General features: G+C 39.5%; 1 protein-coding gene across 1 annotated transcript in view; it reads right to left on the bottom strand.

Annotated features, from left to right (window-relative positions):
* Window positions 1–665: 665 nt before the first annotated feature.
* The window catches only part of cdh4 (cadherin 4, type 1, R-cadherin (retinal)), a 327,046-nt gene continuing 310,447 nt past the window's right edge, over window positions 666–17,264 (bottom strand). Inside the window, exons 12-17 of the mRNA XM_036559624.1 lie at window positions 10,712–10,854; window positions 6,672–6,908; window positions 5,577–5,810; window positions 5,215–5,354; window positions 3,992–4,156; window positions 666–2,610 (exon numbers count right to left, since the gene is read on the bottom strand). Of these exons, the coding sequence (XP_036415517.1) occupies window positions 2,404–2,610; window positions 3,992–4,156; window positions 5,215–5,354; window positions 5,577–5,810; window positions 6,672–6,908; window positions 10,712–10,854 (1,126 nt within the window). The 3' untranslated portion in view covers window positions 666–2,403. The remainder of the gene's footprint in view (window positions 2,611–3,991; window positions 4,157–5,214; window positions 5,355–5,576; window positions 5,811–6,671; window positions 6,909–10,711; window positions 10,855–17,264) is intronic.

Genomic DNA, 17,264 nt, shown 5'->3' with positions numbered 1-17,264 from the left:
CTAGTTAGGAAGGTAGTGCTAACACTATTAGTATTTACACTAGCTAGTAATGTAGCTAATTAGCCAAATTAGAAACTTTTACAATTACACTGTAAATTAGACACTTAACAGTTACATGGTTTTGTGATGGTTCCAGCTGTCTCAAGCAGGTGAAACATAAACTACAGAATCTTAAGTTCTGTTGGTTCCTGTTTGGTTCTGTTGTTGTTTTTGAATGTGCGGTGGAAAAAACCCTTATTGGTGCAGCAGTACTACTCCTGTCTGGTGAGGGAATAGAACCCTCTCTGTACTATGTGTATGTACCTTTTATCCAATTGAATGAGCTGAAAGGAATATAAATTCCCAGCAGTATTGACTCCATGTGCGTCACTGTATGGGAGAACTAAAAATAAGGTGCTAAATTATTGGTTGTAATTACAGGCTGTTTCCATTATTGGACCGATAATGATTAAATTAAATTTTCCATTTTATTGTTGCTGATATATTGTGCATCCCTAGTTTTAAAATGAATCAGTCCAGATCATCAGTTGTTTGGTTGTTTGTTTGTGTGTGTGTGTGTGTGTGTGTGTGTGTGTGTGTGTGTGTGTGATTGTGCTCAGCACTAACTGTAAAAGGGTAAAGACAGGAGGGTCATATTTGTGGAGTATGACACTAAACTACTCCACTTCTGCAAAACAGTTCTTGTTTATTTTCTAAAGCACAAATCCAGTAGTCGTTTAGATGAATGAAAGGGTAACTGAGAAACACTGAACGTTTGAAGCAGGCATGGTGGTAGTCCTCCAGTCGCCATTTGTTCCCAGACTCTGGGACAGGACACAGAAAACAGGCTTTTCTCAGCAAGACAGAACTGAGCACACACTGCTCATATCAAAAGAACACGTATCAAAGCTTAGACTAAAACTTAGAAACTAATCAAGAAAAATCTGAAACCAAAAAACATAGAAAAGAGAATTTAAAAATCCTACAGAACAGACAGACAACATACATACTTGCAAACACACATGCGCATGTGCATATGCACACGCGCATACGGACGCACTTAAAACCACTGGGCCAAATACAGTGTCATTCAGCCCAGTAAGGACCTTGAGAGCAGCAAATGTTTCAGGTTATACTTAAAAAAAATATGTATTTTACAGCATTTTCTCATTTTCCGAGTCTTTTTTTTTTGTTGTTCTTTACAGGTTATACTTGAACTGTATATTGTATATTCTTTGCCAACTACTTTTTTCACATTCTGACCACAAGGAACAAGTGCGATTGATTCGAGACACTGCTTTGAGAGAAATCATGCATGTATAATAGTCTAATCAACCTATAAACCTAGAAAAGGGGAATGTTCGAGACGAAATAAAAGCGTTCCTCCGTGACGCGGTCCTTTCAGTCCCATATTTGTTCAGCCAGTGCTTCAGCAGGTCTCTCTCTGTCTGCTCCACCATGCAGAGATTACCTCTACAAATCGGAAAGCAACACAAAACAAGGCAGGCAAGTGTCTGAGTAAAAAGGCATTCTCCATTTGTTTTTTGTTTCGTTTTTCATTCTTTAAAAAATTTTCAAAAGCTGTCGCACTTCATTAGGTGTGGTTGTCGCTTGGGGAATTGGTTGGTCTTGTAATTTAGACCACAGGTTTAGACTTCTTCACCACTCATACTTGTACGTCAGCTTCCAAAGAATCAGACTCTCCTCTTTTTTGTTTTTTTTTTATCACAAATGTCTGCCAAACGATCCTCCTGTTCTTTCTTCTTCTTTGTTGTAGATATTTTTTCTTCTGCACCAATAATGGGAGATGAAAGAAAACTGAATGTGGAAGGAGAGGGGCAGAGGGAACGAGGGAGCGTGCTGCGCGACGAGAAAGGAATTTAAAATGGCAACTGACCCTGAGGAGGAGTCCAGTACAAAAACACACCACGAAAGGCACTTGATCAACGACAGTGCTTCTGTTTCTAACGAAATTCAAGTCGAGAGAATGAAACAAGAGTTGGTGATTTTATACCACTCTTAAGTGATAGAGCAAAGAGACAGACAGAGAGAGAGAGAGAAAGAGAGAGAGAGCAGTCATTGTTTTCTGTTTCCAGAGCACATGGAGTACTTAGTCTCTCGTACCAGCGCTGTCTCAACTCTCCAAACAGCCTGAAGAGTGGGGAAAAAAAATAACCCTTACAGAGATAAACTTGCCCTAGCGGAGAACTGAAATGTCGGAGGAAAAACACACTGGCAGACTGCAGTAAGGGTCTGGAGCAGGCTGTAAATTTCTCTGACTCCCTATGGTTTGCAGATAGTCTTCCACAGGGATGCTCAATGTGGTCCTTGACTCGGTTCCTATGGCTCTTCAGTGTAATGTTCGAACCGAGCACTCTTCTCACTGCTCGTTTAGCCCCCGCCCCTCTCCTCGGTGCTCCGCCCTCAGTCTTCCTCCCCACCCCCGTAGAGGTCGGCCAGTTTTTTGAAGCGTGGCCCCCAGTCATTGAGGTAGTCGTAGTCCTGCTCTCCAGAGCTGGATGAGTCCAGTGAGCTGACTGAGCCAGCTGTGGAGCCGCTGCCTTCGTAGTCGAACACCAGCAGGGAATCATATGGGGGAGCCGTCGGGTCATTATCTGCTGCCCGCAGACCCTGCAGAGACAGAGGCAGATTTAAGCGTATTGGCCATGAAAAACTTTACTGCCGTGTTACCAGTCTTTGCCTTGCCTTCTAATTACGTGTTGTCAATAATTCCAAACCTCCAAAGTTTTTATGTGAACATCTCATGACCAACAGAAATGTTACAAAACTGCTTGGAATAAAATTTTGTTATGTTAAAAGAGAGTTTTTTCTTTTCCTGTAAAGATACAGTTCCGGATACAAAGTTTTGTTCTGACAGCAACAATACACTGTACAGACCTCATCATCATTGAATGTGTAGGATTACTTGGATTGTGGGGAAAAAAGTGCAACCAACATCTAAGACTGAACTTTGGAAGTGTACAAAAATATGAAAAACTAAGAAATGGCCATTTTGACTGGAAAATAAATAAATGAAGGGTGGTCTCTGACTTTTGCCCAGTACTGTATGTGCTTTGAAATTCTGCTGTATATTATACAATAATACTGTACTAAAGTATATTAAGTATATAATATTATTGTCATATTCCACTGAAGTGAATACTTCATATTACACCGAGGAGCGGATGTCTTCCAAATGAACCTCTGTTCTTTCTACAGAGGATGAGGTAGGCAGCATTAGTCCTGGATGTTTTTGATGTTTTCTCTGTTCTAACACACTTACTAAATCTATGTCGAATCAGCAGGGAACTCGCCAAACTGTACTGGACGCCTCCAGGACCAGAACCGAATACCCTTCTATGGTCTGTATGAACAATTTCCCATCCCAGTATAAAAATACAGTGAACAGCAAATGTTTGCAAAGCATCTCCATTCTTTCTTTTTGTCCTACAAATTACTGTGTTCTGTAGCTTTAGCCCTAAAGCCCATTTCACACTAGACACGGTAAAAGAGCTGCATGATGTGCGGCACAGTTGGTCCTTTGCTCCTATTTGGTCCTGCAGTGGTAACGTATGTGAAGCACAAAACTACGCTTTGCGTCTCTTTGACGCATGCTGGCATTTGCTAGGCAGAAACAGTAATAAAATGCAGTATTTATGCTATAATATACACTCTAGGCTAATAAACAAATCAGCAAATGTAGTTTTAATTTTTTGAACAAGGTGATAGTAATCACAATGTTGTGAATACACATGCATCTTTTTGTACATCACACAGTGAGAAAGGTAGCAACATCAAGGGAAGTCAGGTTTTTTGTTGCTGATCTTTTTATATCATGTACATTAAGTTTATTTAAGCAAAAAACTGACAATATAGAGACTTATATTACATGAAAATGTAATACATGCAAAGAGAAACTGCATCACATCCGGTGTGAAATAAGTGTCATTGCATCTAGTGTGAAATGAGCTTAAGCTGATGGTTTAAAGTAGAGGGACTGCAATGGACCTACATCAATAATAAACTCTCCAATGTCTCCAGGGTGAGGTAGAGTGGGTCGTACGGGGTACTGAGACTCAGGGATGATGGGTCTTTCGTCCACTCTCCTCACTCCCGCTGGCTTACTCATCATGTGGTCCAGGGTCTCGGGTTGCTGCAGCTGGCTCAGGTCATAGTCCTGGAAGGGGGAGTTAAAAGTGTGATAAGTAATGGTTTCATGTTTCACCTGTAGGGCTGATATTATGGACCTCCTGCTAGGCTACATGGCTTATCTTTTTGCTAGTGGCATGTGATGGGTGAAGTAGCAAGCCAAGACTCTGCTCCCATAGCAGAACTACAGTGCATTACAGTGATTGTTACTGAGATATGGACAAAAGTATTGGGACACCTACATGTTACACCTATAGAAGCTCTTATGACATCCCATTCTAAACCCATAGGCATTAATATGGAGTTGGTGCCCCCTTAACAGCTCTTCCACTCATCTGGGAAGCTTTTAAATAATACCACTCACTGTTGATCGTGGAATATCCAGAAGGGAAGAAATTTTGTGAACTGATTTGTTGCAACAGTGGCATCCTATTACAGCACCATGCTCAAATTCAGTAAGATCTTTAGAACAACCCACTCTTTCACAAATGTTTGTAAAGGCAGACTGCATGACATTATAGCCAACTAAAACACTCATGGATCCCACACAAAACTCTATCATTACTACTTCATTAGTCAGTTCTCTTTATTATTTAACAACTAGTTAATGACGTAATAGCCCAATGTCAAATCTATTAAATAAAAAACTGAATAATGTTATTAGTGACAGTATAGTCCTGTGCAAAAGTCAGAGACCCCCCTTCTTTTATTTCCAGTCAGAATGATTAAGTTATTGAATTTTTCAGTATCAGGAACATTAACAGACAATTACACAGAAGCCTCAACAACTAAATATATATTTTTTTCAGCATTTATTATGTCCATCCTTTATTACCATGCAAATCAACCCAGGTCTTGCATGGTTATGAGTTTTTTTTCTCTGTATCTTTTAATTAATTTTTTGACCTCCAGTTTTGGAAATTTTGCTTTGACCTTCCCCTGAAAGTAGATTATCGCTTTAGCTAATCTCTTTAGACTGGAAATCAAACAAATGAAGGGCGGTCTCTGACTTTTAAACAGCACTGTGTGTATCTGAGATCATACCTGTGTCTTTGTGTGTGTGTGAGAAAAGTGTGCATTGCTAACCTGGTCCTCCTCTCCTCCTCCCTCCTCATCATATTTCAGTATATTGTCCCTCACGTCATCCTCTGGATCGATCAGCAGAGGCTTGGTCTGACGCTCTTTCTCTCTACGCTTCATCCAAACCACAAAGAGCAGCACCATGCCTGAGCGTGCACACATACATAAATAAAGCATGAGATCAGCTACCAAGAACAAGCTAAACCAGAGGCTTTAACAGTGAAAAGATTATTTAAACCTTGTTTGCTGCATTGCTGGTTTTACACAAAGGCTATTTTCTTTCACTCTGTTTCGATGTACTTTTTTCCTTGGGTAAATGATCATCAGATAAAGTATTCAGTTGTCCACCCACTCGTTCCTGCACTTACTAAGCAGTATGATGATGCAGATGAGGATGGCTATAATGGCTCCTGTGCCCAGGCTGGCTGAAGCCACGGCTCCGACCGCAGTGCAGTCTCCGTGCTCGTCACAGGGACACACTTTCACCCTGATCATGGAGCGGTTGGTCAGGGGAGGGTTTCCCGAGTCCGACACCAGGATGGGCACTCGATACATACCGGCCTCTAGGTAGGGAATCCGCAACCTCAGCTGGGCATACTCACCTGGAGGAGACATAAAGGTACATTTTAGAGCTTTGGGATGATTCTTTGTGATCCTTTAAGTACCAAGGATAATATTTCTTTTTCTGAAACAAGATGCTGGTGCTCGTGCTGGAGGTGAAAGATTGCGTATCTGGACGTAGCGTTTCCTCAGCTCGGAAACAGAAGTCGACAAGCACACAGCATAAAACAACCACAGCATATGATATCCTTTACTTCTGACTTTTAGGGCATGGTAGGGGTGGACAATATGATGATTTGTTATCATTCTTGTGATAAATTGCAGCACAATATTCATTTCCGAACACGCTGAGTATCTTTAGTACTTCTTGAACCCCGAACAGTTCACTCTCACCTGAGCATGAAAATCCTGTCAATTCCGTAGCGTGAATGCAGTTTCCAGTTTATTTCTGCTTGTGGAGAGGCTCGAGTAGAACTGGAGCTTTCCACTTTTGCATTTGTTATTTTGTTGCTCTTTGATTTATCCGTAATTCTCACACAAATACTGTCCGTTGTAGTCTACTGAAAGTGCTGGCGCTTTTTTAAAGCTATTGCTTTAAAAACTGTTTAAAAGCAGCATTTGAAACTGTCGCGGATTATATCATAGCAAAAAATATACAGCACATGAGCTACTACTACTACTAAGAATGGTTCTTAGGGTCAAACTACAATGCATTATTAAAGCATTACCTTTGACAGCCCTAGTAGGTATCTTATTTTATTCATTCATCCTTACCAAAGTTTGATTTTTCTTCCTGCACCCTCAGCATCTTAATGAAAAAAAGTTATGACAGCATGGTGGTTTTATTGTACTAAGCAACAGTACTGCACATACTAGTAGTGTATTAAAAAGGAGTGACTCACCATTTAGCCGTGAGATGGTCCAGTTGCGGCGGACTGAGGGCGGGAAAGAGGGCAGCTCAAAGACATATGGCCCTGCGTTGGGTTCAGAGTCTGCGTCGGAGGCAGTGATGTTGATCCTGGAGCTGGGCCGCGACCTCTCGCACAGCTGAGCCTCTTTGGGCACCAGCACTGGCACGTTATCATTTACATCTATCAGATAGATCTGTAGAGTGCCTGTTCCTGTTGCAGGAGGAGACCCTGCAAGAGATGCACAGAGAGAAAGTAGGTGATAGCCAGATTTAGAGATAAGCTGAAAGAGAGGGTTAGAGGTGGAGTAGCATGTAATTTCCAGGAGATAGTGTCCCTTTTGAGGAAAGCATTGCTAAAGCAGAACAAATATTTTTTCTTGAAAGAATATATTTTTTTTTCTTTTACCTGAATGTGGCTATCGTTGCCTTTGAGACTCAAGTAGTTTTGATAACTCCAGTATTGAGAATGAAAATGAAATAATGAGTAATATAAAACGGCATCATTATTAGCTGGAACTGAATCACTAATTTGAAACTCTGTTACTTGTTAATAACCTATAAAACAGAAATATTCCATAGTTGATGTTCGTGTATGAATGTTCTTATCAATACAAACATAACTGCTGTGTTTACTAGCTTAGCAGACCAACTGTTTAATTATATTAGGCCTGAACGCAGCCTATCTAAACTGTTTTTAATTTGGTTCTAACCAGTTCAGGAAACTTAAGAGTTGGAAGGCAAAAATGAAACGCTGAGCAAACCGATTCATTTTTTAATTTTATTTCTGAGCCCTGCTGCAAAGTAATGTTCAACCCTGTCTTGTTGTTTTGAATACTAAACATTCTGCATTATTGAAATGCTGACTTTTGGGTGGTCAGAGCCTGTGAGATTCCACTTCATACTGAAACTGCTGGAGTGCAGACCAAAGCCTGCATAAAGATAGATGGATGGGAAATAGGTAGAGGAAACAAACCCTTAAAGAGCAGAAAGAGAGAAGTGGAGGGTGACAGGGAAAATGAAAGAGAAATTGGGGAGCGGGGCTGAGAGGAAGGAGATGACGGAGGTCTGATGGAGAGGTTTACACCCTGTTATTCCTCTTAAAAACTCCCCATGGTGACAGATATGACAAATGAAACGATGCATAAATACTTCACACGCCTCTTTTGTCTTTAATGGAGTTGTGCTCTCTTGGAGAACGTCTTTGTGAAATGACTTTCCTAGAAAAAACAAGCGCATCTGTTCCCTGCGGCTGAGTCTGATGCAGACAAACAAATGCAGAGCTTTATAGAAGCCTGCTGCACGCTCCCAAACCCACTTCTGCCGACTTCAGGGAAACACATATTAGATACAGATCGATTCGGAGAAATGCTGTTGTGCAGATATGATGCAAAACGCTGTCTGGCACTATGGACTCTTGGAAGAACAAATGGGGTAAAAAAAAACCTTAAGTCCTTTATATCCAACTGGGAGGTAGCCTGTGCGAAATTCACTGCTGTGTGGTTTTCTATCAGCCCAGTTAACAAGGCAGGCCACTTAAGACACCTTTGAAGACTTGTGGGAGGAAAAACAGAGCTGGTTTGTACCGATTGGCCAATTTGTTCATCATGCAGTTTCACTCTTAAGTGTGCAAAGCTAGTAGAGTAACAGCGTTCCTCCCTGGTCAGCAAGCTACATTTCACTTTAGTCTTTCTTTGAGCTTGGAGTCGGATGCCGAATTAAAAAAAAAAAGGCAGCGGCCCTCCGGCTGGTAGCTGCAGGCAAAATGGACTGGTGGGTCTGCTGTGATTGCGTCGAAGCTCCTTTGTGGATGAGTGGAGCAAATAAAGTGAAATCCAATCAGAGGAGCAATGCGCTTGTGATTGTTGAGCGGGGGTTCGATCGATTGGGCATGAAAAACTTGGTGAAGCCTCACTCATGCACTGTGAAGGTAAACGGCTGTTTTAGCCAATGCTGCCCTCTATAATTTGCCCTTTACCAGCATAAAGACAAACACATATTAAATACATTAGCACTATTATTAATGATTATTTTAGTAATCATGTAATCTACCAACAGTTTTGATCCCATATCACAGAATTTCAAATTTTCCCTACATTGTTAAAATGTCAAATCGTACTTTTCACTCCACAGTCCACACAATCTATATAAAGAAAACTACGCTCCAAAAACAGCCCATTTGAATTTGTTACTGTAATGTCACAAAAAACCAAACATGTTTCCATATATCCAACTACTGAAATGACAGCAGTTTAACCTCATCCATTCATGCTGAAGTTACAAGGAGTGTTTCAGGCTGGACTGTCTGGATTTCAATCTTTAATGAAAACAGCTGGTTTATTTCTAAAACAAAATCTCTGATTCTAATTTTAAAGAGGCTGGAATACAGTGCAACATGTAAAAATAAATTATGACTGTTTTAGTTACATTAAACAAAAAAATGTCATAAGTGGACCTCTAAATGGATCCTTCAGTTGAGTAATCAGTTTTTTAAAAAGGCCAAACAATAAAAATAAACTTAACTGAACAATAATAAACCATGCCTAGCCTTTAAAAGATTCCAAAATACCTAAGCCTAAGTAGATAAAGATAAACTATGAAACTAGGAAGTCTAAAAAAAAAAAAATAAACACTATGGGCCAGATGTACTAAGGAGCAGACAAAATCTGTTACCAAGTATCTGTACTACCAAAAGATGTGAATGGGGAAAAAAAAGACCAGACACCCTGCATTTCATAGGACAATCTCAAGGTTTCTCTTGCATTGTGCTAAAACAAAACAGTCCTGTGTTTCAATCGTGGGGAAAAACCTAAAATAGAATTTTTGTGAATTTTTTTGTATGTTTCTTTTTACATCTTTTTAGATCAAAACTTAATAATTTTAAATATGTCTAAAATTTACATAGTAGTTTCTATAATGCCTTGCTCTAATGATCAGACTCACTCAAAAAACATGCCGTCATTAAGGAAACGTGTGAGGGAAGAGGGAGAAAAATATATGTGCATGTTTTTTATTTTGCAAAAGAGCACTAATTTTTTTGGCCATTTTCACACATTTTCAAATGCATTTTATAAATACACTGCATGTTTCTCATATGGGAAGAGCTGATGCTCAGCCCAAAGGTAAAGAAACAACATAAAAATGCTGAACAAAAAGAAATGGACAGAACTATATATATTTTGTATAAGAAAAGCTTGCTTTTAATAACACACCTGTCTTCTCACATGCCTTCAGTGTGGCAACCATGTTAAAAGTAATGGTGCCTCCTTCTCCTTGCTGTTAAGAAACGTGATTTGTCTGGTCAGTTCACATCAGTAAACTGTTCCAGTTTTTTAATTTGCATAGTCCCCTCTCCTATGTGCCTCAGGAGTACCACTCCCTGAAATGCATATTCATGAATTCATCAGGTTTGCTAAAACTTACCAAGGCACTCAGTGACGACCTGCTGTGCATGCACAAAATGCCACCACAAACGTTTTGTCATAAAACATAAATCTAGCCCTGTGTGCCAAAAAATGCATATTCAGTCATTTGCAAAAGTTTGAGCACAATTTTAGTGCACAATTTCTATTTATTTGCTGAGTTTACTGGACAAAATGAAACACAAAATATAAAATCTGCCATAACTTTTACACAGGCGGAAATATACCTTTCCAGTAGATTCAGCAAATAAACAGTAATTGTGCATTAAAATGTGTAGAACTGTGTTCTCTGTAGAGGATGTAGTAACTTATTTTCACTGCAAGTCAACAAAATGTAATTTGACAGGGGTGCCCAAACTTTTGCGCATGACTGTAAATAGGTGTGTACATCAGGCTGTTTCTTTCTGTGAGAGAGATCATTAGGAGACTTTAAAATATGCATTATCAAATTAGCAAAGAGCCTACTAATAACTGCTGATTCAAAGAGGATGTACATTTTAATTTTGTAATCGAATTTAATCAAGTAATCATGAAAGCTCTGATCTACATATACATTTATACATACATACACACACATTTTCACCTGATTTCCCTAATCTTTGGTGATACTTACCATTGTCTACAGCCAGAAAGGTCGCTTCATACACGTTATTCTTCACATAAGGTGACTCACGGTCCAGTATGGCTGTAGTGGTTATCTGACCATTTGTCCTGTTGATTCGGAGCCAGTTTCCTGGATCGGACAGCTTGGAGTATCTATAAATCAAACATAAATGAGCCATACTTTAAAAACAGTCTCTGATACAGGCTGATGATACCCTCTCAATTAGACAACGATGTAAGCTACTTTGCTTTGCTTTACATTATGTTGCAAGCAATATTTCATGTTAGATTTGTTACAGATTTTAATCGAATTTGTTCTTTATTCCTTTGATATCTGACCCAGCATTTCTGCTAGTAGCAGCCTGACACTGAAACTGGGTTTTGGACCATTGCTTTTTAAAGGTAAGTGGCACAATCAAACAATAATCAGCACTATTATTAGCATCTACTGATGAGATCTTGTCTGCATTTGTACTCATAAGAGTTTGAAACACGCTCTCAAAACTGTAGTTTTCACAGCAGATCTTCAGAGGCAGTAAAATAACAGCAGTATATGGTTTAATATAAAGACTGAATCTTGATCCATGGCACAGTGCAAAGCAGAATTATTCATACTCAATCAAATATCTGAGCTGACACACAATTATTATTTTACAGAATACTGAATAATTGATGTGGCTTTGGTGCTGGCTGCCTTGCTATTGATATAGCGACCAAGGTCAGACAGACGCTTCCAGAATCACTGAGCGGGTGGTGTCTGCTCCTCTGATGAATGGCCAAATAATTAGCCTAGTAAAGCAGGGTTTATAAGCAGTTCAGAAAATGTGTTGTCATTTGTTCATTTTACAGCCTGCCACTGCAAGCTGGTTTTAAGACCATCTTCCATTGCTTAAGTAATGGGAACAAAATGAGAAAAGATCTTAGATCTGTGAAAACATCTTTGTCCCTGAACATGATTTGCAAAGATAAAGTGAAAAGGTGGCCAGTGTGACAGCTTGGCTGCATTACTTTGTACTTGCAAAGTGCATTTGAAGTGCTAAATGGCACCTGCACTCTGCTAGCAAACAAATAGGTTTCGGTATACAGAGGTTTATATTTTCAGTTGTGCTGTTTCCATTTACAGTTGCAAGAGCGCAGCACGGTTAACAACAAGAAGTGTGTGTTAAAAAACATGGTAAGGAAAAAGAGTTCTTCAGAGCAGTGTCACAGAAGAACAGTGTTATGGAAGAACTGTTTTGGTTCCCTAAGGAAGCTTTCAGTAGATGGAATTTTGCAAATAAGATGTGCAAGTGTGAGGAACCTTTAAAATGTTTAAAGAATCTCCACATAATGTCAAGGTTCCTTACCAAGTAACTTCTTTCTGATGGCCCGCTAGTGGCCATTTCACTGACAGAAATACACTGGAATCTTTTAATGTATTCAAATAAAATGTTTTCCCCATGACTCTGTTATCAGATTAACTAGAACACTGTTGGCTCTGTATGTGTGGAATGCTGTGGGTCTGTGTAGTGCTGTTAGTGAGCAATGAGGGGTGAAAAGGGGAGAAGTAAGAGCCCTCCGAAAAAAAAAATCACACCTCTTCACAGATGGCTATGCCAAGATAAAACAGACAGCATGACCTGCAGCTTTCTTATTAGCAAAACATGATGCAGAACGGCCCCAAAAAAGCATTAAAACACAATGAAAACGCTTATAAACATTGATTTGCGCACTCACAAAGATTGTAAACAATAGACATATATATTAAAATATATTCCACTAACGTTGCTGAAGGAAAAAAAGTGCATAGTGCAAAAACTACATGTGCAAAAATTGAGGGACCTCCAAAACAGGTGGAAATGCCATGTTTTGCTTACTGTGGGGAAAAAGGTTAAAAGTATTTGCTAGAACTGTACATCAAAGCAAGATCTAGTCTGAAACCTTTATTTTTGTGTTGTGGGCCAAACTGGTGAACTGTGTGTTGGAGTGGGCCTAGTTCTAGATCAATACCACAAAGATGGCACATTGCCTGTCGAACAGCTTCGGCCCAGGCAGAGAACTCGATCGATGAAGTGGAGAGACAGACAGACAGAGAGAGTGGGGCTGGGGACTGGTCTAGCTCATTACTCAATGACCTCTACACCCCGTTGCCTGACAACCGAGGCAGCACCGGACACTGGGACCAGGAGAAAGTCAGTTAAAAGCATTTAGCTTGTCTCCCAAGTGCAGCTGGCATGAGGGATGTCTGCTGCAGTGCAGTGTGTGTCATGCCACGCTAAAGGGATTCAGCATGCATTGGGAATATTTAGGACTAAAGAGCCTTAAAGACGGGAAGAGCAGGTGAGCAGTTCTGTTTTGTGCTTTAAAGAAGTACTGCAGGAGTGGTTATTTTTGTATTGACTGTTTTTTGAGAAATGGAAGTTTACTTTTGGCTGACATTAAACCAAATGTGAAAAATTGTTAAGCCTGGTCAGGTGAAGACTGCAACACTTGCTGACCTTGGAGAGCCAGCAGAATATTTGGCCTCAGATAAAGGTTATTGTGTAAAGTTGCTGCAAAATACAACCCAAATCAGAAATAGCTGCACTGGCATGTTAAATTAACATTAAATCTGAAAACAGTGATTTGTTAATTATTTTTGACCTGTATTACATTAAAAAATAACAGTACACAACTTTTTTGTTTCCAAATTAAACACACTTCAGTTGTGCTTCTTGCAACATATTTAAAAAAAAAACTTTGTAATGTTCCCATTCCTTTTCACAACACTTAAAAGACATTTAGGGACTGAAGACACCGAGTGGCTAAGCTTTTCAGGTGTAATTTGGTCCCAGTCTTCCTGCAAACAAGTTTTAAGGGTCTCTGTTGTCAAATTTTGTGTTTTAAAATGTGCCACACATTCTCTCTTGGTGACAGATCAGGACTGCAGGCAGGCTAGTCCTTTGTAAGGTGTGCAAAAGGTGGTTTTGCATTGTCTTGTTGAAATATGTATGGGTGTCTCTGGAAAATATGTCAACTTGAAGGCAGCTTAGGTTGACCCTAAAATCTCTATGTACTTTCTGGTGTTAATGGTGCCCTCACAGAAGTGCAAGTTACCTTTGCCAAGGGCCCTGACACAACCCCGTACCGCAACATATGCTGACTTTTGAACTTGTTGCTGGTAACAGTCTGGATGGTCCACAGCACATGGTGCCCATTTTTTCCAAAAAGGACCTGAAATTTGTCTGACCCCAGTACGTATTTTCACTGTGTGATGGTTGAACCCAGATGCCTCTGAGCCCAGAGAAGTCAGCAGTGCTTCTGGACATGGTTAACATACGTTTTCCTTTTGGCACAGTAAAGTTTTAACTGGCATTTGTGGATGTAACTATGTACTTTAGTGCTTAACAAAGGTTTGCCAAAGTAATCCTGAGCTCATGTAGTTATATGATTTATAGATGAATGATGATTCTTGGATGCTGCTTTTATACCAAATCATGATTATTTAATTATTTTACCTAATTATTAGTCCTAAATTGCCCTGTCCCAACTTCTTTTGGAATGTGTTGCATGCCTGAATAGCAGGAATGAATGAATATTTACAGATTAAATTAAGTTGACCAGACAAAACATGAAATACCTTGTGTTCATACTGTCTGCAATGAAATACAAGTCAATTTTAGAAATCACTGCTTGAGGCTTTACCTGTAGAGCAGCTTCACCAAGCACTAACTCAGAAGGAGCACTTAGAGAGTCTTGAGTGTTCACTCAGTAGCAACCTTCATGAACAAGTAGATCTAAAAATGATTGGCACTGTAAATAAAGTTATATGACTATGCCTTGTTCATAAGATGATTGATGTTCTTGATTAATTCTGGCTAATCATATAGTACTGTGCAACAGTCAGAGACCTCCATCTTTGAGAGAAAATTAAGCTCCACCTTTGCTTCAGATGTAAAAAAAATCCACAGGTGTTTCTGTCCATCCTTCCACTGTGAGAAAAAACTCAACAATGTGGGTCTGAAAGGACATGTAGCTGTCAAGAAGCTCTTAATGAGGAAATTAAATAGACAAAAGATTTGTAAACAAAGAAAGAAGCTGCTGATGTTCTCAGGACAATAAGCGGACGATAAGTCCAGACCTTGTTCTTTCCATCTTTCCACTGTGAGAAGACAACTCAAAGCCATGGGGTAGAAGAAAAGAAAATAGACAAAAAAGAAGAAAATTTGCAAATCAAACAAAGAGGCTGCTGGTGTTCTCAGAACAGTAAACTGCAGCCCAGACCTCAACATCATTTAATGTGTTTGGGGTTATTTGGATTGTGAGAAACACAGCAAATTGCAATGTAGCAGTACTTAGAATGAATGAGAGGGACATTACTGAGGGTACATGAGAGCAGCCAAGTGAAGAAAGAGGAGTGGTAGAGTTGGAAAAGGGAATTTAAAACCTTAAGTGTACTGCTGCTCTTTTGGTCCCATCCAGTGATGTTTCAGGCCCTCTTTCAGAACAGCACATTGGTTATGCAATTCTTTTGTGGGGCATGACCTACAAACCTCCTGATCTTGAAGCATAGTTTATTCTGTTGAGTCACACAATCTCATAAGCTTGAGCTTTTTTAAAACATTAAATCTGTATGGTAAAAGTGAAGCTATAACCTTCAGCTTCATGTGCCATAGCAGTAATCACTACACTTCAGAAGAAGCATCTAGAGGATTTTTACCTTGACCTACTGGATACTACTTTGAACCATACTGGCTTCTGAAACTTTAGTGGCAAAAGACAGGTTTGAAGTATTAGAAAAGATTTCAGAAAGTACACTATGACCCAACTGGTCACTCGGATACCAGAAAGGCTTAGCACAATAGACTGACTGGTTGTCCCTTTAGACTGAAGTGTACAAAGTGTGACCTGAACCCTTGGAATTTGGGAGACCAAAGGAACACATCATTTACTGAACCACTACTAGCTTCATGGAGGATTTATCTTTTTGTTCGATTCAGACCAGTAAGCTGATTAGGCCAGAAGTCAAAGCCAAGGTCAAGACTTCAGAACACAAGAGTAGCTCATCCTTATCTCTGTAGTGCTTCATAGCATAGTACCAGAACACAAAGGTCCTAAGTTCAATTTTGCTTGTTATAGAATTTAAGAGTATAATGCTAGAATACTACAGAACGTTTATAGTTAATTTGAATGAACTGCAGCTTGAAGTCAGGAGCTCTATCTGAACCTGCTCATGTCTCCAGGAACCTGGAGTGGCCAGTGAAGAAATGTAGTAAAGTCACGTCATGTGGGAAGTAAGGTGAACAGTGGTTACTGCTGGGTGTGTGGCATGTCACATGCAAGAGCACCTGTGAATGACATGCCTTTCTTACTTTTTAGAACCAGAGATTTTTTGGTTTTGAGGTCCAGAAATCACATCAAGTGTGAAAACACTATAAAACTGTCACCTCCTGCACTGAGCTCCCCTATATCACATTACCCAAAAAAGTTTTGCTGTGGATCTGCAGGATTCGGCACTAAACCACCCACAAGCCTCCTTCCATCACCATACAATAAGTGAGCCAGAATTACACCTGCAACTATAAGGCTTTTCTCACAACAGCATGGAGTTATGTTATGTTCTCCTTAAGACAGACAAACACAAACCCATGTTAACCGCTATCTTTTCTCAAAAGCCACAGGTCACTTTATATTACAGCATCATGTTTTATTACCTTTGAATCATTTGACTGAGAATTCTTTTGACATGTAATTTCACACTAATGTGACCATTTTCAGACAATAAAACAGGCATCAGAAATGCATCCAGTAATATTTGTGTGCTAAATCTAATGTAAGGAATGTAAGGTTTGTCATGTTCTTCTCTCATAATGTATTTTTAAAATCAATATAGTATTGAAAATATGAACATGGACAAAATATAAAAAGGGAGGTTATCTATGAGATACACATAAACATCAGAGACTAAAACTCAGTGTACTACAAGTACTGTTAAGGTAAGGGAGCTTCGAGAGGACGTTTAACTTGGAATAAGCTGGGAATAACCTCAGAAAAAGAAAGTGGACAAAATTTTAATAAGCACAAACCAGTCATTTTGCCCAGCATTCTTCTGGCAGACCACTCTGGATTCCACAGTGGCCAGACGTGCATAATGTAGGTCACATCTGAAAGTTTAATTAGTATACTAAACCTATTTATTTCCTTTAACAAGAAGAGACGGATACAAGGACTGACCAAATACATCTAGACAACAAGTACTGAAGTATTTTAAAATAACAGAGAAACAAAGAAGTCCACAGAGACCGGAAAATGAAGGCATAGAAGAATATTCATTTTTATGATCAATATTCTGAGGTTCATAGCCAAGCACTGAGATGTTCAAGGTCAAATTATGTTTATGCAACAGCTTAACATTGGAGGGCAAAACGCTCCAATGCATATGTACGCTGTTACAGCTGAATCTATCAATGTTCTTGGAGGGCAGTGCTTTTTTCATGTATTTCACCAAACAACACTCCTGAGAGCATCTGACACAGCAGTAGTAATGTGAATTCTGTGAGATGACAAGAAAACAGATGTTTTACAATCATAATGATTTCTGTTGT

The sequence above is a fragment of the Colossoma macropomum genome, unplaced genomic scaffold (genome assembly GCF_904425465.1).
Source record: "Colossoma macropomum unplaced genomic scaffold, Colossoma_macropomum, whole genome shotgun sequence".
Taxonomy (NCBI): Eukaryota; Metazoa; Chordata; class Actinopteri; order Characiformes; family Serrasalmidae; genus Colossoma; species Colossoma macropomum.
Note: the sequence above shows the minus strand (reverse complement) of the source record. Positions and strands in the feature narration are given on the sequence as shown.